The sequence below is a fragment of the Podarcis raffonei genome, chromosome 2 (genome assembly GCF_027172205.1).
Source record: "Podarcis raffonei isolate rPodRaf1 chromosome 2, rPodRaf1.pri, whole genome shotgun sequence".
Taxonomy (NCBI): Eukaryota; Metazoa; Chordata; class Lepidosauria; order Squamata; family Lacertidae; genus Podarcis; species Podarcis raffonei.
In genome coordinates, this window is record NC_070603.1 from 117,820,329 (window position 1) to 117,843,206 (window position 22,878).

General features: G+C 48.0%; 2 protein-coding genes across 5 annotated transcripts in view; one reads left to right on the top strand and one right to left on the bottom strand.

Annotated features, from left to right (window-relative positions):
* The window catches only part of LOC128408792 (uncharacterized), a 29,113-nt gene continuing 6,235 nt past the window's right edge, over positions 1-22,878 (bottom strand). The window contains exons 3-10 of the mRNA XM_053378814.1: positions 20,923-21,022; positions 18,643-19,387; positions 9,616-10,186; positions 6,952-7,098; positions 5,680-5,762; positions 4,209-4,503; positions 3,079-3,199; positions 1-2,498 (exon numbers count right to left, since the gene is read on the bottom strand). Coding sequence (XP_053234789.1) covers positions 1,486-2,498; positions 3,079-3,199; positions 4,209-4,503; positions 5,680-5,762; positions 6,952-7,098; positions 9,616-10,186; positions 18,643-19,387; positions 20,923-21,022 — 3,075 coding nt within the window. The 3' untranslated portion in view covers positions 1-1,485. The remainder of the gene's footprint in view (positions 2,499-3,078; positions 3,200-4,208; positions 4,504-5,679; positions 5,763-6,951; positions 7,099-9,615; positions 10,187-18,642; positions 19,388-20,922; positions 21,023-22,878) is intronic.
* On the top strand, positions 4,658-10,720 carry LOC128409211 (zinc finger protein 436-like). 4 transcript variants are annotated; one of them, XM_053379488.1, is made up of 4 exons: positions 4,658-4,780; positions 6,414-7,287; positions 8,153-8,273; positions 9,056-10,720. In XM_053379488.1, the coding sequence occupies exons 2-4, from the start codon at positions 6,523-6,525 to the stop codon at positions 10,516-10,518; spliced, it is 2,349 nt and encodes a 782-aa protein (XP_053235463.1). In that variant the 5' UTR covers positions 4,658-4,780; positions 6,414-6,522; the 3' UTR covers positions 10,519-10,720. The 4 variants fall into 4 exon arrangements, with proteins under 4 accessions (XP_053235463.1, XP_053235460.1, XP_053235461.1 ...); XM_053379485.1 differs by lacking the exon at positions 4,658-4,780 and adding an exon at positions 5,428-5,549; XM_053379486.1 differs by lacking the exon at positions 4,658-4,780 and adding an exon at positions 5,576-5,751.

Below are 22,878 nucleotides of genomic sequence, written 5' to 3' on the forward strand. Positions count from 1 at the left end.
ACAGGCTCGTTTCTTTATTAATATCACCAACCATGTACAAATGAATAATAACAAATAGCAGGATTTGCTTCCTAGTTCTTAAAAAAATTCATTTGAAGAATATACATTCCCTGGTGCGACAAGAACTGACTTCCAGGGTCTTGAACAACTGTGATTGTGTTATTCGTAACAACCACCCCGGGATGCAGGTTGCCAATATTTGCCTCCCTTTCTTGGCTAAGTGGGGATCTGAACCCAGATCTCTCAGGTCTTAGTCTGAAACTAATAAAACTGTAATGACTGGACAAAGAAAGGATGAAATAAGGCAGTTTTCTACATTTTACTTCCACCAGCCCATCTACTTGAAAGAAGAAGTACCCTAGCTGCTTATCGACAAACCAGGACAGAGAGGAGGAAAGGATCCCTCAAACTCCAGATGACTTTTTGCAGAGAAAGAGGCAGCAAAATAGTCTGAATTATCTGGAGGGCACTAGGCTAAAAAAGGCTAATAAAGAGCGTGGCTGGGAATGTCCTCTGTGAGCATACAATTTTCATTTTACAGGATTTTCCACCTATGTGAGCTCTTTAATCGAGATCAGTGGTTCCCAAAATGGGCAGTACCATCCCCTGGGGTGGGGGTGGGATTTCCTAGCTGAGGGCTAAGAGGCAACAGGAGAATTGGAAGGGACCCCAGTGGTCATCTAGACCAACCCCCTGCTGTGCAGGAATCACAGCTAAAGCATCCACGACAGACAATCATCTAACCTGTTTAAAAACCTACAACAAAATGGATCAAGTTCACCAGTTTGTTAAAATAAATTAAACTAAGTCATTCCCAAGCCGGAATTATTTTATTGTGTTACTATCTTAAGGAAATTGTGCAAACTGCTATCCTGAATAATGATTTTGAAACAGTATGGGTTGGGGCACGGGGCACAAGTTTATCAAAACAATGGCCCGAAAAAAGTTTGGGAACCGCTGATCTGCAGTACGGATAGGGAAACCCGTGAGCCCTCAGAAGCTGTTGGGCTACAACACTCATAATTCCTGACCATCAGCCATGCTGACTGGGGCTTAAGGGGACTTGATCCAGAGGAGAGCTATGGGATTCTCCAACTCTAGTGTAAAGAGCATATGAATGACATTTGAAGCACATCCCATTTGATCCAGGAAGCCCAAGGATTGTGCTGCTATACAGTGGTACCTCGGGGTTAAGAACTTAATTCGTTCCGGAGGTCCGTTCTTAACCTGAGGTACCACTTTAGCTAATGGGGCCTCCTGCTGCCGCCACCGCGCGATTTCTGTTCTCATCCTGAAGCAAAGTTCTTAACCCGAGGTACTATTTCTGGGTTAGCGGAGTCTGTAACCTGAAGCGTCTGTAACCTGAAGCATCTGTAACCCGAGGTACCACTGTACAGTGTAATCACACGTCAACCCTCTCTCTGGAGCGGCACCACAACTGGAACAGCAGTGCGTCACAACTGGCCGGAATTTCTCAGGAAATGCTCAGGCAGAGCCTTCATCTGTTCCCACGGGAGTTTCTCCACCTTTGTGGGTTATCTGATGCTTCGTCAGGATTGCGCTTCGGCTAAAGCTCTTCCCGCACTGTGAGCACTGGTACGGCTTCTCTCCCGTGTGCACTCTCAGGTGCGAGGTCAGGTGGTCGCTCCGATGGAAGCTCTTCCCGCACTCTGAGCATTTGTACATCTTCTCCTCTGTGTGGATTCTCCGGTGCAAAGTAAGGTGTGGTCTCTGGCTGAAGGACTTCCCACACTCTAAACACTGGTAAGGTTTCTCCCCGGTGTGGATCCTTCGATGCAAAGTGAGGTGCGTGCTCTGATTGAAGCATTTCCCGCACTCCTGGCACTTGTAGGGCTTCTCCCCGGTGTGGATTCTCTGGTGAGACGTAAGGTGCGTGCTCTGGCTGAAGCTCTGCCCACACTCCTTGCACTTGTATGGCCTTTCCCCTGTGTGGATGGTGCGGTGGATGGTCAGCCGCCTGCTGTGACTGAAGCTCTTGCCGCACTCCAGGCACGTAAACGGCTTCTCTCCCGTGTGGGTTATTTTGTGGAGGATAAAATAGGTGCTCTGGCTGAAGCTCTTCCCACACTCCAAGCACTTGTATCGTTTTTCTCCCGTGTGCATTCTCTGGTGCTGAGAGAGATGCCCGCTCTGCCTGAAACCCTTCCCGCACTCAAAGCACTGATAGGGCCTCTTCTCGGTGTGGATTCTCTGGTGTACGTTAAGGCGTGACTTAGAACAAAACATTTTCCCGCACACAGGGCACTTGTTCCTTCTCTTTTCCTCCTGCACATCTACTTGGGCTGGGTTTTCGTGGGCCTCCCCATCTTTGCTAGCGTTGGACGGACTGCCGCGCTTATCTCTGGTGGACGTTTTCCTGCCTTGCTGCCTCGTGGCTTCATCTTGAGTACTGGTGCTGACATCCACGTCTAGATCTTCCATTTTTGTAGACGCTCCTCCTTGTTCGCCTTCGTTTTCCCTCTCCCAGCGTCCTCCTTCTGGAGCCAAGAAAGAAATGAGAGCCAAGGGGAAGAGACACCAGTTAACTGGAACATTATTTCATCAGTCCCCAAAAGAAGAAGCAAACATTCCCTATTGACAGATAATCTGGGCCTCGGCACAGTAATAATAATAATAATAATAATAATAATAATAATAATAATAATAAATTTATTATTTATACCCCACCCATCTGGCTGAGTTTCCCCAGCCACTTTGGGCGGCTCCCAATCAAGTCTTAAAACAATACACCATTAAATATTAAAAACTTCCCTAAACAGGGCTGCCTTCAGGTGTCTTTTAAAGACAAGATAGCTGCTTTATTTCCATCACATCTGAAGGGAGGGCGTTCCACAGGGCGGGCGCCACTACCGAGAAGGGCCTCTGTCTGGTTCCCTGTAACCTCACTTCTCGCAATGAGGGAACCGCCAGAAGGCCCTCAGCACTAGAACTCAGTGTCTGGGCTGAACGATGGGGGTGGAGACGCTCCTTCAGGTATACAGGACCGAGGCCTGAACAAGTATACCTGAACAAGTGTCTCCACCCCCTTCCAGCTCTACGATTCTACGTTCACCTTACCCAGTGAATCTTGGCCATCCTCCTGCTTGACTCCCTGGGACACGAGCCTCTGTGCACTGTCTGAAGGAGCATCCTCTGCCTCGGGGAAGGTAGCGGCCCAATCCATCAACAGCACCGACACCTGAAACGGTTAAGGATCCCAAGAGAGATAAGCGGTGGGGCAATGGGTCAGTGCGCCTGGCTGTTAACCAGAAGGTTGTTGGTTCAAGCCCACCCAGGGATGGCTGTGGGCAGGATTCCTGCATTGCAGGGGGTTGGGCTGGATGACCTCTGGGGTCCCCTCCAACTCTACAATTCTATGAGAAACGGGCCATCTTGACCAGGGGGTGCCCTCAGCCTTCAATGAGGCAGTTTGGAACAGGTTTAAAGCCACCCTATATGCAAAAAGCACCATCTTGGCGCATGGTCCTTAAAAATGGTGTGTTTTTTGAGTTCTTCCTTTCCTAGGTTGGGAAGGGAAGTGTGTGTCATCAGAAGCAGGAGAATGATAGGCAGAGCCATGGATTAAGTGTCCCTGCTGCTCTTGAGCATCACATCGCCCACCCTTCACCAGCAGGTCTCAAGGCAGCTAACAGAAGAAGTAAATTCGTAAATTAAAAATGGCGAGAAACATTTGTTACTAATAATATTATTATTAGGATTACTGTGGTGGTGTTTGTTTATTGCCATACCTTCAGTAGCAGGACAGGTTACAACCGTTTAAAATCCAGAATTAAAAATAATTTAAACAGATTTCAGACACCGAAAACTGGGTGGGTTCCAAAAACACACGTGGGAGGTGTCAAGAAATAAGTGCACCTTTTGCAAGTTTGCAACCCCCGACCAGCTCTCCTCAGATGTTGGGGGTGCCTGGGAATAATAATAATAATAATAATAATAATAATAATACAATGCAGCCCTATTGGCATCACAAAACCTTTGAGGATCTTAAAAAACAGGATAAAACCTTTTTATAATTTGAACAGAAGTAAGAACATTTTATAAAAAAGACAAGCAGGATAAATCACTTGATTGAACAGCTTGCTTGCTTGCTTGCTTGCTTGCTTGCAAAATCCTGCTGTTCAGGATCCACAAACTACGAAATCTTCCTAGCCATCATCCTTTGCATATTATTCCATGAAAACCCCCACTTTTGCCTTCCTGCTTCCCCGCCTCGACTCTTCTCTCCTAAATCCTCTTTGAGCGAAGAGGCTCCGCAGGCGTTGATCTCCACCACGAAACAATTCAATGAACAGCAACACCCCTAAAAAACACACACACAACCATCTCCCTACAAGAGGCGGGGCAGGAAATGACTTCAGCCCCATTGCAGATCTTTCCTTCCTGCCAATTCGCTTTTCTAGGGGTGCAAACTCGCACACTTTAACCCTTAAGCCGGATTGCAACGAGGCAAACCCAGTTTTATACTGGGAACTGTAGTTTGCCCTGCACTCGGCACCCTTACACTACAGTTCTTATGTTTTTGTTTTTTTCGGGGGGAGGAGAATGTGCTTTTAATGTATGATGTCTACACACGAGAGCCAATGTGATGTAGTATTTAAGGGTGCTGGACTAGGACCGGGGGAGACCTGAGTTCAAATCCCTCCTGGGCCAGGAAGCTGGACAGGCAACTGCCTCTCAGCCTAGCCTACCTTTCAAGGTTGTAGTGGGGATCAAACGAAGAGGGGGAGAACCATGAGCACCACTTATTGAAGAAATAAAGGTGAGAAATAAATACTATAATTAGCACATCAAATCTTTGCAATGGAGGAGCTCAGGGCGAAGACCTCAGTTCAAATCTCGCCTCTGTGCCCAAAGTCCACAGAGTAAGGGGTCCCAATTGCTGGAAGCCACAGGAAAGGAGGGGGCTCTTGAGGCCAGATCCTGGTTGCTGGTTTCCCACAGGCATCTAGTTGGCCACTGTGGGAAAAGGATGCTGGACTCGATGGGCCATTGGCCTGACTCTGCTAACTCTCTTTTTTTGTATGCGCACAGCTAGCAAGATGTTTGCCCGCGAAGCTGCTCCATACCAGAGGTTAGCCTATTTGTTCACCAAGGCCAGTATTGCCTGCACGGGCTGGCAGCGGCTCTCTCGGGTCTCCAGCACAGAAAGGTCCTTCCCTTCGCCTTTTAAGTGGCCGATACCAAGGGGACCTTCTGCATGTCAAACATATGCTCTGCCACCGAACTACAGCCCCTAAAATGCATGCACACTTAGGTTTTTATTTGCACTGTCAGACCAACATGCTTCCAATTTGACACAGGCGAGGGGTATTCAAAAATACAAAGGAAAGCCCCTCTGCGCTCTGGTTGTCACAAAGGGTTAAGCTGAGAGAGTCGGGATTTCTAGAGCGGCACTTCGGACGGAAATTGTTCTGACTATTGAAGGCCCTCCTCTTCCTTTTCTCCCCCTTAGCGACTCTATGGTACTTTTCTTTGCTGCAAAGTAGAGGCTGGGAAAAGAGATTTTTCAGCTCCGGGGAGGGAATCCGGTAAGTGAGAAGCGCCCTGAGGCAGGAGCAGAGAGCTGGCCTGGAATAGGAAGGTTTGCTTTAGGGATCTGCTGGATCAGACAGACCCCTCCCAGACCAGCCTCCTGCTCCCAACAGTGGGCAGCCAGACCTCTCTGGGATGCTCAGAGGCGGCGAGGCAGCAGCAAACCTCTTGCTGCTCTCTGCTTCCAGCACTTTGCAGGTAAACTGCTCCTGAACATGCAGGTTCCACGGAGCTGTGATGAGTTTTAGAACACCCTCTGTGGATTTCTCTATCTCCACCCCCCAGCCCTTTTAAACATAAAGTCTATCAAGAACTATTCTTCATCATGGCTATGTCTTGTCTATATCTTGCTTGATATGTCTTCAGGGGCGGTCAGAAGTCAGATGGGGGGCGGGATTTGCAGTAGATCACTAAGTGTGTCTAAGGCTCCTTGATTGCCAGTTGATTAGAAATAGTAGCAACAACTCTTTCTCTCGCCCTGCAAAAATGAAAGGAACTGTTTCTGAATGTGAGAAAGCGCAGTGGGAAACCAGGACTGGACCCTTGAGTGAAAGGGCTGTAATCAGGGTGACGTCTGCACTATGCATTTAGCACAATGTAATTCCACTTTTAACTTCCATGGCTTTCCCCAAAGAATCCTGGGAACTGTAGTTTGTTAAGAGTGCTGAGAGGAGAGCCCCCTATTCCCCTCACAGCTACAGTTCCCAGAGGACTGAGCATGCTCAGTATGCACAGAATACGAACTGATGATTGGTGGGATGGAAAACATGGGGGCAGAGAATGGAATGGAGTATCCTGAACAGGAGTGTTCCACGCTGCAATCTTTTGCTGCAGATCCCACTGATTCTCTTTCCTTGCAGAGGCACCGGGCCTTATAAACAACCCTGGACCTGGCAGTTGACATCACAGAGAAACATGGGATAGCAGTGTGTGAGTGACCCCTGCCAAGCCCCGGAGTTAAGAGAGGTGATGGCGTCCGAACGCAGGAATGCAGCTGTCTGGGCTGTCCCCCGAGATGCCCTGCTGGAGGACACAGTGAAGACGGAGGCCCAGGAGGAGGCATCGGAGTCTGAACCGGAGGAGGCTGCAGGAACAGGCCCCTTGGCTGTCCGCTCAGAGAGCCTCAAGGAATTGTGGGAAGGGACCATAACAGAGCACATTAAGCAGGAACCCGAGGAAGGGCCTCAGGAGGAGTGCTGGGGAGCTCAGTGTCAGGGGCTCCTGAAGGCTGTGCGGTCTCCACAGTCTGAACCAGGAAACCTTCAGCTGGCCAGCAATGGCCCAAGGGACACACAGGCTTCCTTTGAGGGGCGATCAGACATTGGGCTGCAGTCTGGGCGAGGCAGGGTGATCCGCCACCTGCCTGGCCCTGGAGGAGACATCCCCCAGCCCACCCACAGCGTTTTGGCCCTGGACCGTGTGGAAGTGAAGAAGGAGGCTCCCAGCCAGGAGGTGGAGCGCCTGTGCTTCAGGCAGTTCCTCTACCAGGAGGCCGAGGGGCCGCGAGATCTCTGTGGGATGCTGTGGAGGCTCTGCCACCGGTGGCTGCAGCCGGAGAGGCGCACCAAGGAGCAGATCCTGGAGCTGGTGATCCTGGAGCAGTTCCTGGCTGTCCTGCCCCCGGAGATGCAGAACTGGGTCAGGGAAGGCGGGCCGGAGACTTGCGGTCAGGCAGTCGGCCTGGCGGAGGATTTCCTGGAGAGGCAGCAAGAAAACGAGCACGAAATACAACAGGTGAGAGGGCCGGAGATCAGTCCTGGGAAGAACAAAAGGAGCGATGGCAAGGAGCCCGGAGGACTAGCCATTGGGGCAGTTTTTGCTGACTGTAAATATGCATTGGACTGACTGTTCCCTTAGATCAGATATAGGCAAACTGGGCCCTCCAGATGTCTTGGGACTAAAATTCCCATCATCCTTGACCCAGTGCTCCTGCTAGCTAGGGATCATGGGAGTTGAAGGTCAAAAACATCTGGAGGGCCGAGTTTGCCTATGCTTGCCCTAGATGGTTCGAAAATGGGATCTGGCCGAATCAGCAGGGGTTGGCTGTATTGGCAAAGTAGAACCTCCAGGTTCTGAGGCAGTGTACCTTAGAACGCCACTTGCTGGGGGAAGACTAAGGATGGTGGACAGTGCACTCTCTGCCCTAACGGACCAGCTTCCACTGCTGTGGACAGGCAGTCAGTGTTGGTTGGAGAGAAGCTATGTGGACACAGGAGTGATGGATTCCTGTGCTCCAGTCCCTGTCTTGAGATGGGCTGCCACATCCTGCCCCAGCTGGTTTAATGCATCCCCCTTCAAAGGCAGCGCACAGGACAGCCTTTGCCTGAGGAAGGTCTCCTTGAGATTCTGGAGAGCTGCTGCCAGTCAGTGTAGGCAATGCTGTGAAAGATGGGCCAATGGCCTGACCCTGTCAAAGGCAGGGAGTCTTTGGCCCTCCAGATGTTGCTGGACTCCCACTCCCCTGACCCTTGGCCATGCTGGCTGGGGGCTGATGGGAATTAGAGTCCTGTAGCATCTGGAGAAGCTCCAGAGGTTCCCCACCCCTGAATCTCAGGCGATTTGCACCCATTTCTTTGTCTTGTTCTTTCTGCTGTTTCAGGTCCTCTGGCCCTTCAAGGAGAAAGCGGATGATTCCCCTGAGGCTGACGGGGCTCTGTCAGACTCTGGTGAGTGGCCGCTCACCAAAGTGGAGGATTCGGCTGCTGATGCCCCTTGGCTGGGTAAGGAGTCTTTGGCTGGAGGGAGTTCTCTTGCGGAGCAGGTTGTGCAAATGAGGGGCCACCACAAAAAAGGCTCTGCCCACAGATCTAGTGCACACCAATTATTATGATTATCATTATGATTTATAGTTTTAAGAAAAATCTCAAAGCAGTTTACAGAATATTAAAACATCAATAAAACAATTTGAAGAAAGTCAAATATAGAGTACACAGCCAAAGCAACATAATTAACAGAAAACTAAAATGTGATCTTAAAGATAATAAAATGAAACTTTACAAAGGAGGTCAAGTACAGAATACATATTTAACACAAACAAAGTTAACAAAATAAAAACTTAAACATTTTTTAAAAAACCATTGCTAAGTAAAGTAAAATATAAAATGCACATTTGAAACAGCATAATTAACAAGAGAATAAAATATTATCATAAGCATGACACTGCTGTTTGGCAGGCACAAAAAGATGGGGCAAAAGAATCCAACTGTTAGGGTTTGTTGTCAGGCATAGCAATGTCCTTCTGGTTCTCACCAGGAGCCTCTTTAGCAGAGCTGGTGAGTGTGGGCCCCACCCCCTAGGCCTGGTGGAAAGGGCTTTGCAGGGAGCAGCCTTCAAGACTCACAGCCAGGTAATCTAACTGACCTTATAGATGCACTAGCAAGCAGGATCTTTGATAACTGGGCCCCAAACCCCTTCTTTGCTGTGTAATGTTATCCAAGCTGTGTAATGTTATCCTGGTGAAGGGAAATCTCCCTTTGTAAGGATCCTCTGTTTTTTCCAACAGACAGTGAAAGGGCATGTTGGAAGAAGAATCTGCCAATCAATTCTGAAGGAGCTGAACTACGTTGGATGCTGCCAGGGAGATCAGAACAGACAGTTTCCCGTTATCCTTACTGGGGAGAAGCATCCGAAAACCAGCAGGAAACTCACCCCCATAATGAAGAAGGCAAATCCGTTCCTTTCCAGCTCCCTGCCATGCCAGTCCAGCAAAGGTTCCTCAAGGGTGAGACATGCGCTGAGTGCGGAAAATCCTTTCGCTGCAAGGCGGAGCTCACCGAACACCAGAGAATGCACTCAGGAGAGAAACCCTACATCTGCTCCGACTGTGGGAAGAGCTTCTGCAGTAGGAGTGTCCTGGTTGCCCATCAGAGAATCCACACCGGGGAGAACCGCTTCAGTTGCTCAGATTGCGGGAAGAACTTCAGCCAGCAATCGCATCTTACGGCACATGAGAGAACCCACAGGCAAGAGAAGCCCTTCGTTTGCCCAGATTGCGGACAGAGCTTTAGAGGGCACAGTGGGCTTGCGGCTCATCTGAGAATCCACACGGGAGAGAGGCCCTACCATTGCCCAGACTGCGGGAAAAGCTTCCGGCAGAGATTTGACCTTAACCGACACCAGAGAATCCACACGGGCGAGAAACCGCACCAGTGTCCCGACTGTCCCAAAAGCTTCAGGAACAGGTCGGCTTTTGTCGTGCACCGGAGAATCCACACCGAGGAGAAACCGTACCCGTGCTCTGGGTGTGGCAAGCGTTTCCGTCATCGCACAAACCTCCTCACGCACGAGAGGCTCCACACGGGAGAGAAGCCCTACAAGTGTACGGTGTGTGATAAGAGCTTTGTCGAAAGCTCGTCCCTCATGAAACACAAGCGAGCCCACACGGGCGAGAAGCCCTACAAGTGTGCCGAGTGTGGGAAATGCTTCTCTCAGAACGCCGGCCTGGTTCAGCACGAGAAGATCCACACGGGAGAAAAACCCTTCCAGTGCCCAGACTGTCCCAAAAGCTTCCGGGACAAGTCGGCCTTTGTCGTTCACCACAGGACGCACACGAGGGAGAAACCGTTTCACTGCTCGATCTGCGAGAAGAGCTTCAGCCATCGCTCCAACCTTCTCAAGCACGAAAGAACCCACACTGGGGTGAAGCCATACAAGTGCCTGGAGTGCGGAAAGGGCTTCACTCAGAAGTCAAGCCTCCTCTCGCATTCAAGAAGCCATCGGCCCCGTATACCTGAAGGAGCGTCTCCACTCGCATCGTTCAGCCTGGGCATGGAGGTCCAGCTCCGTGGAGGGCCTTCAGGCAGTTCCGTCACTGTGAAAAGTGAAGCTATAGGGAACCAAGCATTGGGCCTTCTCAGTAGTGGCGCCTGCCCTGTGGAATGCCCTCCCCTCAGAGGTCAGAAAGATAAACAACTGCACGACTTTCCGGAGAAATCTGAAGGCAGCTCCGTATTGGGAAGTTTTTAATATCTGAAGTTTCATTGTATTTTTATATTCTGTTGGAGGCCGCCCACAGTGGCTGGGGCAACCCAGTCACATGGGCGGAGTACAAATAATAAATAATAATGATGATGATGATGTATACATTGGCTTAGAGGGTGGGGAGTACTGTCCCCCTGGGCATCCATGGAGGAGCAAATGGCTGAACAATAAAATAAGGTCACCTGTCTGCTTTTAGAGATCTCCAGTTTCTTGGCATTTACCGCCATTATCAGTTGGCAATGAGGAATATTAGGAGAAGTGTGTGCTTTTTATCTGGTGCAAAAGGAAGGGGAGGGCATTGGGCCGCAGTCGTGTCTCATTGTAGATGGCAAGACCTTATTGCGAACGTCCTTTCCGTATCATTCAGTAATTAAATCCTGCAGGGATGAAAAAAGCACCTAAGAACATCAGGAAACCCAAAGGGCTGTTGAGTCCCAACAGCAGGTTTACCGCAGCTTAGTTTAATTTCTTCAAATGCCACTTTTCCGCAAGAACCCCTGTCCCAAAGCAGCTCATAATGAACATTATAGCTTTGTAGAGCTGAATAATTATAAAGATGCCTGACATTTTAAAACATGCCCACCCCAATTTGCTGCACCACATATCAGTAAATTCAAATGTGGCAAAATCAACAGTTCAGTAAAACACGGGATAAATTCAGGATCACAATGGAATAATCTAGGTTTAATACAAAAGCAGGAGGGTAACTGAAGTGAATACGTAAATACAGTGGTACCTTGGGTTAAGAACTGAATTCGTTCTGGAGGTCCGTACTTAACCTGAAACCGTTCTTAACCTGAGGTACCACTTTAGCCAATGGGGCCTCCCGCTGCCGCCACGCCGCCACCGCATGATTTCTGTTCTCATCCTGAAGCAAAGTTCTTAACCCAAGGTACTATTTCTGGTCTGTAACCTGAAGCATCTGTAACCTGAAGTGTCTGTAACCCGAGGTACCACTGTACGTAAGTAGTATAAACCTGATTTTTCTCCACAGCTAACTATAGTCTTGCTGCCCTTTAAGGAGCCACAGCAGTTCATACTATAAATGCTGTTCAAATCGGTGAGGTGGGGTTTCAGGCGAGATCAAGGTTGGCTAACCTGCAGCCTGCCAGGCGCTCCTGAACTACAACCCCCATCACCCCTGGGCATTGGCCCCATTACTTGGGGCTGCTGGGAGTTGTAGTTCATCAGCATCTGGAAGGCCTCAGGTTAGCTATTCCTGGGATGGCCACTTCCTTCATGTCTCTGCAGAGGAAGCTGACGGCAGCCAAAGGCAGGTGGCTGGGGAGGAGGGCAAGATGGCGAAACCCTTTTTCTCGCCCTCCCAGGGGCTTCATCTCATGGTGTTGCCTTTGCTGTACAGTGGTCAGATGCTTGCAGGAAACCCACACATAGGGGGCATGGAAATGGGGCAATTTTGCTGTCAATGTTCCCTGAAGGAAGCTGAGAGTTCAGCCAGAAGAAGGAAGGTGCTTATAAGAGGAGGAGTAATAATAATAAAATTTTATTTATATCCTGCCCTCTCCAGCCGAAGCCGGGCTCAGAGCAGCTAACAAGCAGGAAGTTGCCCCGGGAGACTACTTAGGCAAGCGGTGGGAACTCTGTAACCCTCTAGATGTGGTTGATGAACTACATTTCCCATCATGGCTAGCTATTGGCCATGCTGGCTGGGGCTGATGGGAGCTGGAGTCCATCTCAACGTCTGAGGGCCACAGGCTCCCCACTTTTGGCTTAGGCCCACCACTGTCAACCCGGCACTCTCAAAGTGTTTTGGACTCCCACCAGCCCCAGCCAGGGATGATGGGAGTTGTAGCCCCAAGACCTGGCAGGGAACAGGTTGGCGAGGTCTGGCTTCGGCCCAGGCAGATCTGCTTCAAGTCATCTTGCTGCTTCCTTGGAATTTATAGAAATAAACCCCTTTGCCTTTTACTTCGGCCTCTGTCATGAAAGGAGGCAAGGGCCCTCTCCCTGCTGCTCATCACCAGGGCCCGGTATTTGGAGGTAGACTGTTTAATAATAATAATAATATTTTTTTATTTATACTCTGCCCTTCCTGGTTCAAAAACAGGGCTCAGGGCAGCTAACAACGAATTTAAAACAATTATAAAAGCAGTATAAAATACAGCGTAAACACATGAATAACAATAAAAATCAAAAATCAATTAGATAATCCCCAGGGCTAGCTGGCTGAATTGGTCTTACTTGGGCCAGCGAGGAGACCAGGGGAGAATTAGCTGTGGGGTCTCAGAGCAGGTGATCTTCATAAAAGGGGAGGGGGAGGGAAGAGAAGGGAAGGGAAATAAAAGATCAGGCTGAATTCAAATTAAAGGCCCTGCGGAAGGAGGTTAAATCCTGCAGGGCCCTAGTCTCATAGGACAGAGAATTCCACCAGGTCAGAGCCATCACTGAGAAGGCCCTGGCCCTGGTGGAGGATAGTCTGACTTCCTTAGGGCCCGAGACTTCTAAACTATGGTTATTCATAGACCTTAAGGTCCTCTGCAGGGCATACCAGGAGAGGGGTCCGGTAGATACGAGGGCCCTAAGCTTCTGGGCATGTAGGTTCCATAGGCACTCTGTTGGCTGAGGCTGATGGGAGTTTTAGTTCAAAACAAGTGGAGGGCACCAGGTTGGGGAAGGGGGCTCCAATATAATTAGATCACTGGTTCTATGGGCTGCTGTTGTCTTCATGGTTTGCTCAGAAGCTTCCCAAGAGAAATCTGCTTGGCTGCTGTAAGAAACGGGGTGCTGAACTTTACCATCTTTAAATAGAGCTAGTCTTATGAGCAATTTTTTAAAAATCTGTTGCAGCCCTACTTTTGAAATATCTTATGGCAGAGGGGGTGAAGGTTGGAATTGTTCAGACTTCAGTGTACATGAGGAAATTAATCTATAAAAGGGCTCTAATGCAATCTGTAGTCATGCCAAATGAACATTTGGGAACGTGGCATAAAAATGGGAAATGGTTTTTTAAAAAGCTGGTTTCTGGTCTTCACGAGTACAGCAATAGGCTTAACAAACAGAACAAGTAAAACTGGGGGTCAGAAATAGGTTTCTGTTCTTAGGGAAGGCTCCTTGAAGTTGCTCTCTTTGTTCCCTTCACAGCCAGAAGAAGCAAAACATTGTCATGATGTTAGAATCTGGATTGCCTGTGGGGAATGTCCGAAACAACCCCAAAAATCCAGCAGATACGGAACCCTGTCCACAAGTGCTTGTGGAGGAAGCAAAAAATGCTGGATCTGATCTTAGGAAACATCAGAGTACCCATGGAAGAGAAACAATTGTAAAAGTATTAGTGGCCAAAAAAGGGGGGGCAGTGTATAATTTTGTGTCATTATGGAGTGCTCTTCGGGGGTTGGGATGTGGGAACAGAGAAAAGAACAGAGATTCAAGTAAGTGCTGCTTAATCAGGAAAAAAAAAATGATGCGAGGTTGGAAGGATAGTCATACCACTTTAAACAGTCAAGGCACCTTGCTCAAAGCACCCTGGAAACTGTCGTTGGCTGTTGTGTGCTGGCAGACATAGGCATTATAGTTAGCAGAATCTCCTACCCAGTTAGAATCAATTAATTGTAAGTTGGCAGGGAACCCGAGGGTCATCTAGTCCAACTCCCTGCAATGCAGGAATTTCAAGACAGATGACAATCAGCACTTTTAAAAATCTTTATTATTATGACAGAAGGCCACCCAACCTCTGCTTATAAACCTCCCAGGAAGGAAAGACCATCACTTCCCGAAGGACACCGTTGCGCTGTCAAAACAGCTCTTACCGTCAGAAAGTTCTTCCTGATGTTTAGTCAGAATATTTTTCCTGTAACTTGAATGCATTGGTTCAGTCTTACCCTCAGAGCAGGAGATCCACGTTGGTAGTCATTGCTACTTTTCCTCAAGACAAAAAAAGGCCCCTCCACCCTTTCTATACCTATTTACTCAGAAAGCAGTCCAGCGGTTTTGCTCCAAGGCAAGTGAGTATGGGACTGCAACCCTCAGATTTCGTTCTGGTAGCAGAGCAGGGCTGGAGGCTTCAGTGAATGCTGAAGGCTTTTCAGGGAATGTTTAGGAAAGGAGAAACATTTAGGAAAGGAGAGAGGCCCAAGGCTATTTGGTAGTGATTGCAGCCCTGCCATGAAACAGCACACAGGTAGAAGCCCAGAGGAAAAAGAAAGAGATGGGGAGACACCTGATCCTATTACAGTGGTACCTCGGGTTACCATAAGTACTTAATTCGTTCCGGAGGTCTGTTCTTAACCTGAAACTGTTCTTAACCTGAAGCACCACTTTAGCTAATGAGGCCTCCCGCTGCCGCCGCGCCGCCAGAGCACGATTTCTGTTCTCATCCTGAAGCAAAGTTTTTAACCTGAGGTAGCGGAGTCTGTCACCTGAAGCGTATGTAACCAGAGGTACCACTGTACTCAGATGTTCACAACAGCAGCAGCAGAATCTACCCCTTCTGAAGCTGTGTTACTGGGGTGGGAAGGGCACTGCTGGAAACTGGATATATTAACTAATAAAACTCTTCAAATTTCTCCAGAAAGGTTCAAATGATGCTCATTCCACTTCCACCATGTCTTTCTGACAACTCCTGCAGCCAAGCTGGTGCCAAACGTCTTGCTCTGCTTTCCTTTGGACTACATCAGTGAGGCTGAGACAGGAGACCTTGTCATCTGGAGCCCAGGACCTCCAGACACACTGCCCCATGGAGGTCACTATCACAGGAGTTTTAACTTCACCCCCGGAGGCACACTCCATTGTCTCTTGAGACAGGCAGGTGCCAACATGGCATCCATGCACATCTGCTATGGCTGAAGACAGGATGAATGGGTTAGGGAGAGGTTGATTGTGGTCCTTTTTTTCTGTTGTGGACAGGATGAAAGGTGGCAGAGAGGGCAAGAGACTTAAAATGCTCTGCAAAGTTTACTTCCATGTCAGTATAAACCCTGCTGGATTAAGTTTAAGGTTGGAGAGACCAGCATCCTGTTTTCACAGTTGCCAACTGGCTACATCTGGAAAGCAGGATGTCAGCACAGCAGGACTCCCCACATGTGATTCCCAGGAACTGGTATTTGGGGGTATATACTGTATGGCCTCAGACAGTGGAGGGAGAACACAGGCATTGATAGGTACAGACTTATCCTCCATGAATTTTTCTAATCCTCTTTTAAAGCCATCTATGTTTGCCAGCCATCCCTACATCTTACAATCATAGAATCAGAATCATACAGTCCGAAGGGACCCCGAGGGTCATCCAGTCCAGCCCCCTGCAATGCAATATTGTGGGAGAAAATATAAGTTATTTCCTTCCCATGAAGGCAGCCCTGTTTAGGGAAGTTTTTAATGTTTGATCTTTTATGTTTTTAATATCCTGGGGAAGAAATGGAGGCAGTGAGAGATTTTACTTTCTTGGGCTCCATGATCACTGCAGATGGTGACAGCAGCCGCGAAATTAAAAAGCGCCTGCTCCTTGGGAGAAAAGCAATGACAAACCTAGACAGCATCTTAAAAAGCAGAGACATCACCTTGCCAATAAAGTTCCGTATAGTTAAAGCTATGGTTTTCCCAGTAGTGATGTATGGAAGTGAGAGCTGGACCATAAAGAAGGCTGATCGCCGAAGAATTGATGCTTTTGAATTATGGTGCTGGAGGAGACTCTTGAGAGTCCCATGGACTGCAAGAAGATCAAACCTCTCCATTCTGAAGAAAATCAGCCCTGAGTGCTCACTGGAAGGACAGATCGTGAAGCTGAGACTCCAATACTTTGGCCACCTCATGGGAAGAGAAGACTCCCTGGAAAAGAACCTGATGCTGGGAAAGATGGAGGGCACAAGGAGAAGGGGACGACAGAGGATGAGATGGTTGGACAGTGTTCTCGAAGCTACCAGCATGAGTTTGACCAAACAGCGGGAGGCAGTGGAAGACAGGAGTGCCTGGCATGCTCTGGTCCATGGGGTCACGAAGAGTCGGACACGACTCAACGACTAAACAACAACAATGTCCTGTTAGAAGCCACCCAGAGTAGCTGGGGAGGCCCGGCCAAATGGGTGGGGTATAAGTAATAAACTATTATTATTATTATTATTAATCTCTCCAGACTCTTCCAACATTAGGCTTCAATGGATGAACCCGCTGGGCTCTAGTATTACGAGAAGGAAAGAAAGACGTTCTCTCTGCCTTTTTTGCCAGGGAATGGTGATGTATAGAAACTAACAGAAGCCTTCTGGTACATTCTGGTGTTTAAAAGTTCTCCAGTCTTTTAGAAGGCGGAGACAGCACAGTTTTGTGCACTGACTTGTGTTATCTCTGTCCAAGGCCGTTCACTCCCGGGATAAGCTGTATCAATTGTCCGCTGGGAGCATTTTCTCTCTCATTTTTTCACTCTACTGTTCTGTTCATTTTACATTTTTGCATTTGTGTGGTGTATTTTTACACAGAAACTGGATTCTGCTCTGCACAAGCCAAGATTTGCCGTGCCAGGGATCTGGTACTGAACGGTAAAAAAACAGTAAACTTGTAGTAATGGTTTTTCCGGCCTGCTGTGTCTTTTTGGAATCCCATGTTCCGCTACTCTGCTCCTTTACTGAACAAACAACAGACAGGGGTATCCCATGGCCTGGTATACTGTTTCCTGACATTCTCTCCAAACCATGCACACATTTTATGTATAATCATGCCTCTCTCTATCGGCCCTCCGCTCCTTATTTCTGCACTAAAACCCACAGCCATCTCCTAAATTTTGAGTCTGCCTGGCATGTGTGAAGATGACGTGAAGATGACCAAGAGGTTCTCAGCAGGGAGGAAGCTGAGGGCTGGCAGTGGGACTTATTGCAAGGATGTGGGCTTTGTGTCCAATAATGCCAATCCCGGGCACCAAGCCTGGATCAGGTGCATGTGATAGATGTATTGATTAAAAAAAACTTTGACTGCAAGCTATCCACCTAGAGCAGTGATGGCCAAACTTGGCCCGCCATATGTTTTGGGACTACAACTCCCATGATCCCTAGCTAACAGGACCAGTGGTCAGGGATGATGGGAACTGTAGTCCCAAAATAGCTGGAGGGCCAAGTTTGGCCATCACTGACCCAGAGGTATGTTCCTCCACCCCACCAAACCTTCATGGTTCAATATTCAGCACAGCATCCTTAAAAGAAGGCGGCGATCAACAATATGCCTGAACCCATTACAAACATTTCCACAATGAACTGCTTTCCTCTAATCACTCAAAAAAATAACAACCTACCACTCCCAACTTTATTTTGCGTGACAGGTGTTTCTGAGCAGCTCTTCAGAGTCCCTGAGTTTGGATAGAATTCTAACACTGGAAAAAATCTGTAGGGGAGAAAAACCCTGTAAATGGAAAAACGGGCAAGAAGGACCCAGGAGCAGGCCAGTCGCTTCTGCACTGGGATTTCCAACATCAGGAGGTTGTTCTCTTCAGCGTGCGAGTTTGCTGGGTACCACTTTCTGTCAAATATTTTGTCCATGGCACCCACAGCTTAAGATGCAGCTGGTGAGCTGAAAGCTATTATGTGAAATTCAGTGTTCAGACATCACATGTTTGGCCTCACTCACATTTTGGCTCTTCATCCCTCAAGCCCCACCCCCACCCCCGAAACAACAACAAACAACTCTCAAAAACTTCTTTTCCAGCATCCAGTGGTTTCTTGGTTTTCCCCACCTAGTTATGTTGGCCTTACTCTTCCCTTCCCTTCGCTCTTACCAAAGTACAATTAGTGACAGTTTCCCCGACTGAAACCATTCCATGACATCACAGCAGCTCTGACCTATCAGCCATTTCTAAGGTCACATTCACACCACCCATTTAAAACGCTTACACTGCTTCTTTCAAGGAATCCTGGGAACTGCGGCTTGTTATGGGGTGCTGAGAGTGGTCAGGACACAGCTAACAACTCCTGGCACCGAGCTTCAATTCCCAGCACCCTTAACAAACTACAGTTCCCAGGATTCTTTGAGGGAAGCCGCGGCTGTTCAAGCGGTGTAAGACCACTTTTAACTTGATGGTGTGGCCATGTGTGAAATGGCCAAGGGATGCAAAAAGCTACTTTATGCCCAGAAAGGAAAGCCAACACAGAGGTTTCGACAAAAGTCCAGACGCGCTACAAATTCTCTCTCATGTGGACCTTCTTATGTTTCGTAAGAGCTGGCCTCTCCCTGAAGCTCCTCTCGCAGATCAAGCATTTGTAGGGTTTTTCTCCTGTGTGGATCCTGAGGTGCGCCATGAGCAACGCCGTGCGGGTGAAGCTTTTCCCGCAAACAGAGCAGGTGTACGGCTTCTCCCCAGTGTGGACCCGCCGGTGCACAATGAGGTTGGAGTGCTGGCTGAAGCCTTTCCCGCAGTCGGAGCAGGTGTACGGCTTCTCTCCGGTGTGGGACCTCACGTGGTCGGTGAGAGCAGAGCTCCGGTGGAAGCTCTTCCCGCACTCCAAGCACTTGTAAGGTTTCTCGCCCAGATGGATTTTCTCGTGCTGGTGGAGCCCTGAGCTCCAAATGAAGCTTTTGTCGCAGTAGGAGCACGAGTAGGCTTTCTCGCCCGTGTGGATCCTCTGGTGACCCAGTAGGCAAGAGCCCTGCGTGAAACTTTTCCCACAGTCCAGGCACTTGTACGGTTTCTCGCCGGTGTGGATTCTTAGGTGCCTGTTAAGGTGGGAAATCTGATGGAACCGTTTCCCGCACTCGGAGCATTTGTGAGGCTTCAGGCCAGGGGGCGCGTCTTCGCGCTCAGCCACGTCTGAACCGGCACCAAAGTCCCTCCCGCAGTCTCGCAACGGATCCTCTTGCCTCGGGATTTCCTGGGGCAAAACGGCCGAGGCCTCCTTCTCTGGCAAATTATCTGCTGGAAGATCTGCATCAATAAAAAGACAATAAAACAGAGTCAAATGAAAACATGGGCAGGGTTCGAATTATGAGCAGCAGATTGAAAACAGTGATAAGTGGAATATGAGGAATGGCTGATGAAGATGATGGACTATGCCAAAATGGCAAAATTGACTGGGAAAAACAGAAACCAGGAAGAGAAGAATTTTAAGAAGGAATGGGGAAAAATTATAATGTACTTAAGAGAACACTGTAAACAACTAAAAACTTTGGCAGGGTTTGAGCAATGCTTGTAATGTACGAGAAACCATGGAAAAAATGATTGCTGCTTTTTTTTTAAACAAATTAGAGCAAATAAGATAAGCAGTTGGGGAAAAAAGATTGATCATGGTAACCACGGAAGGGCAGAGGGATGTCAAAAGATTCAGGGAATCCTAAATGAAGAGGTGAATGATTTGTTAGAATTTAAATTTGATATGTAAAACTTAATAAAAGTATATTTACGGGACAGCCTCTCCTGGTATGCCCCATGGAGGACCTTAAGGTCCATGAATAATCATAGTTTAGAGGTCCCACGCCCTAAGGAAGTCAGATTATCCTCCACCAGGGCCAGGGCCTTCTCAGTGATGGCTCCGACCTGGTGGAATGCTCTGTCCCATGAGACCAGGGCCCTGCAGGATTTGATCTCCTTCTGTCTGACCTTTAATTTGAATTCAGCCTGATCTTTTATTTCCCTTCTCTTCCCTCTCCCTCCCCTTTTATGAAGATTACCCGCTCTGAGACCCCACAGCTAATTCTCCTCTGGCCTCCTTGCTGGCTCAAGTAGGACTAACCCTGGTGACCATCTAATGTTTATTGGATGGATTTCCCCCAAATTGATTTTTGAACTTTGAATTTTATTGTTATTCATGCTTTTATATTGTATTTTATGCTGCTTCTATGTTGTATTACAATTAAGTGTTTTAAATTTGTTGTTAGCAGCCCTGAGCCCTGAGCAAGGTATAAATAAAATAAAGAAATAAATGAAAGCAAGAAAAAAAGAAAACAGCAATAAGTGGAAGAGATTATAATTGTATTAGATTAAAGTATGTCATACAAAGCAGTAGGTATAAGACAGGAATAGAACCATCATGGGAGTAAAGGTGGGAAGTCAAAATTTTAGAAAAATTGTACACTGAAATAGAAGTAAATATGGAAATCAATAAAAAATTACGTCTTAAAAAAATAGAAGAAAAGAAAAAGTTTTGTTTTAGCCAGATAGAGCAACAGGGGCAGGCCACACACCCTGTTTCAGGCCAACACTGTTGTGGCAATAAAAGTTTGTGCTGGCTCAGGTGGGCAGTGGGAGATGCTGCCCTTTCTCTCTTCCTCCTCACATCGCTTACATTTTATTCCTTTTTGTCGTCATAGCAGCCGCAGGAACAGCAGCAGCTAGTGCTTCTCATCCCCTGCCTCCTGGCCTGGCTCTGAGAAATGGTCAAGGCGCGTGGGTCTTCCTTCAGAGCAAGGCATTCTGGGAAAGGTGGCAGCAGCGAGAGCCACTCAGGCGCCACAAACGCTTACCCTGCAAAGAAGCATCTCTGCCGCTCTCCTGCTTGTCCGTTTTGAAGGTGCCTCTCGCTTTGGAAGAATACAGGCAGACCTCCGCCAGAAGCCCAGACACCTGGAACAACACAAAGGGCATAGCCAGGGCAGAATATGGCAGTACCTCATTTTACGCTCAAATGACTTGTGCGAAACCAACAGTATATGGCTGAAGGCTGAAACTGTGCAACTCAAGGGGACTGGGTGCGAAGAGAGATTTTAAGCTTGGTTCTCAGGTAAGGCCTGCTTGGCACATTGGCTCTGGGATTGCTGGGGATGCTCTCGCAAGATCTCGCGGGAAGTCGAGTTGCCCTGCGAGATGTTGCAAGAGCATCTCCAGCACTCCCAGAGCTGGTCTGCTGAGAGGGCCTTGCCTGGCAAGCAAGGCTGAGAGTTTAATAATAATAATAATAATAATTTATTATTTATACCCCACCCATCTGGCTGGGTTTCCCCAGCCACTCTGGGCGGCTTCCAACAAAACACTAAAATACAATAACCTATTAAACATTAAAAGCTTCCCTAAACAGGGCTGCCTTTAGATGTCTTCTAAAAGTTTGGTAGTTATTTTTCTCTTTGATATCTGGTGGGAGGGCGTTCCACAGGGTGGGCGCCACTACTGAGAAGGCCCTCTGCCTGGTTCCCTGTAACTTGGCTTCTCGCAGCGAGGGAACCACCAGAAGGCCCTCGGCGCTGGACCTCAGTGTCCGGGCAGAATGAAGGATGTGGAGACGCTCCTTCAGGTATACTGGATCGAGGCCGTTTAAGCTCTTTTCGCACCAGTAACCCCAAGTGGACCTGGTACAAAAAGAGCTTTTCAGTTCTCAGTCTTGCTTGCTGGGCAACACCTGTCTTGTTAGGAGTGAAGTGGCTTTGAGAGAGTTGAGAGTGCTCTCTGTCTCCTTCACTACACCAGCTGCATACAGAAATATTTTCTATATTTTCATGTACACACATAGCTCTTGGAACCGAACGCCTGAGAAAGATAAGGTATTGCCATAATCACAAATGGATAACAGCAATGCATTACACATGGGGTCTACCTTCAGCTGGTCTGAAATAGGCCAGTGAGATTGGTAACTGGGCTTGGCAAATACAATCCCTCCTTGGTTTGCTAGTTTCAGCTGTTCATGGACTAGGATAGCTCGGCCTCAGCAATCCACCCCCCTCACTTCATTCTTTATGGGTTTATAAACAATACATCCAATCTGCTTGCAACAAAACACAAAACACAAAAACACAAAACTATAACAAGCAGCCCGCCACCAATACCAAACAAGACAAAATATCTTGGGGGAAAAAAAGATAAAAGTAAATTTCTCCTCCGCCTGATGACTTCCGATCTACTCTGTGTGGTTCTTTTAGTTCCTTGTTAACTGCATCTGTTTTTCAATAAACTTAAACAATATCACATGTTGTTTATATTCCTTTTAACTTGAGTTATTACAAGAGTTAATCAAAGCATATTAAATACTTGATGTGGGGACAATGTTCTTTTAGATATAGTCTGTAGATGTTCCATTCTTTTTTCAACTTTTGGGTCGATCGGTCCCTGACCTTTTTTGTCATAATCACTAATTCTATGTACTCAAACAGTTTAACCTGCCACCCTCTTTAGTTGGCAAATACAATCCCCCCTTGGTTTGCTAGTTTCAGCTGTTTGTGGACTAGGATAGCTTGACCTCAGGAATCCGCACTCTCTCAATATCCACATGGCTGGATTGGTTAAAACTGTGGCACATGTGCCCACAAGAGGTAATACCTCGGGTTAAAGTAGCTTCAGGTTTAGCGTTTTCGGGTTGCGCTCCGCGGCGACCTGGAAGTAATGGAATGCGTTACTTCCAGGTTTCGTCGCTCGCGCATGCACAGACGCTCAAAATGATGTCATGCGCATGCGCAGATGCGGCAAATCGCGACCCACGCACGTGGGTTGCG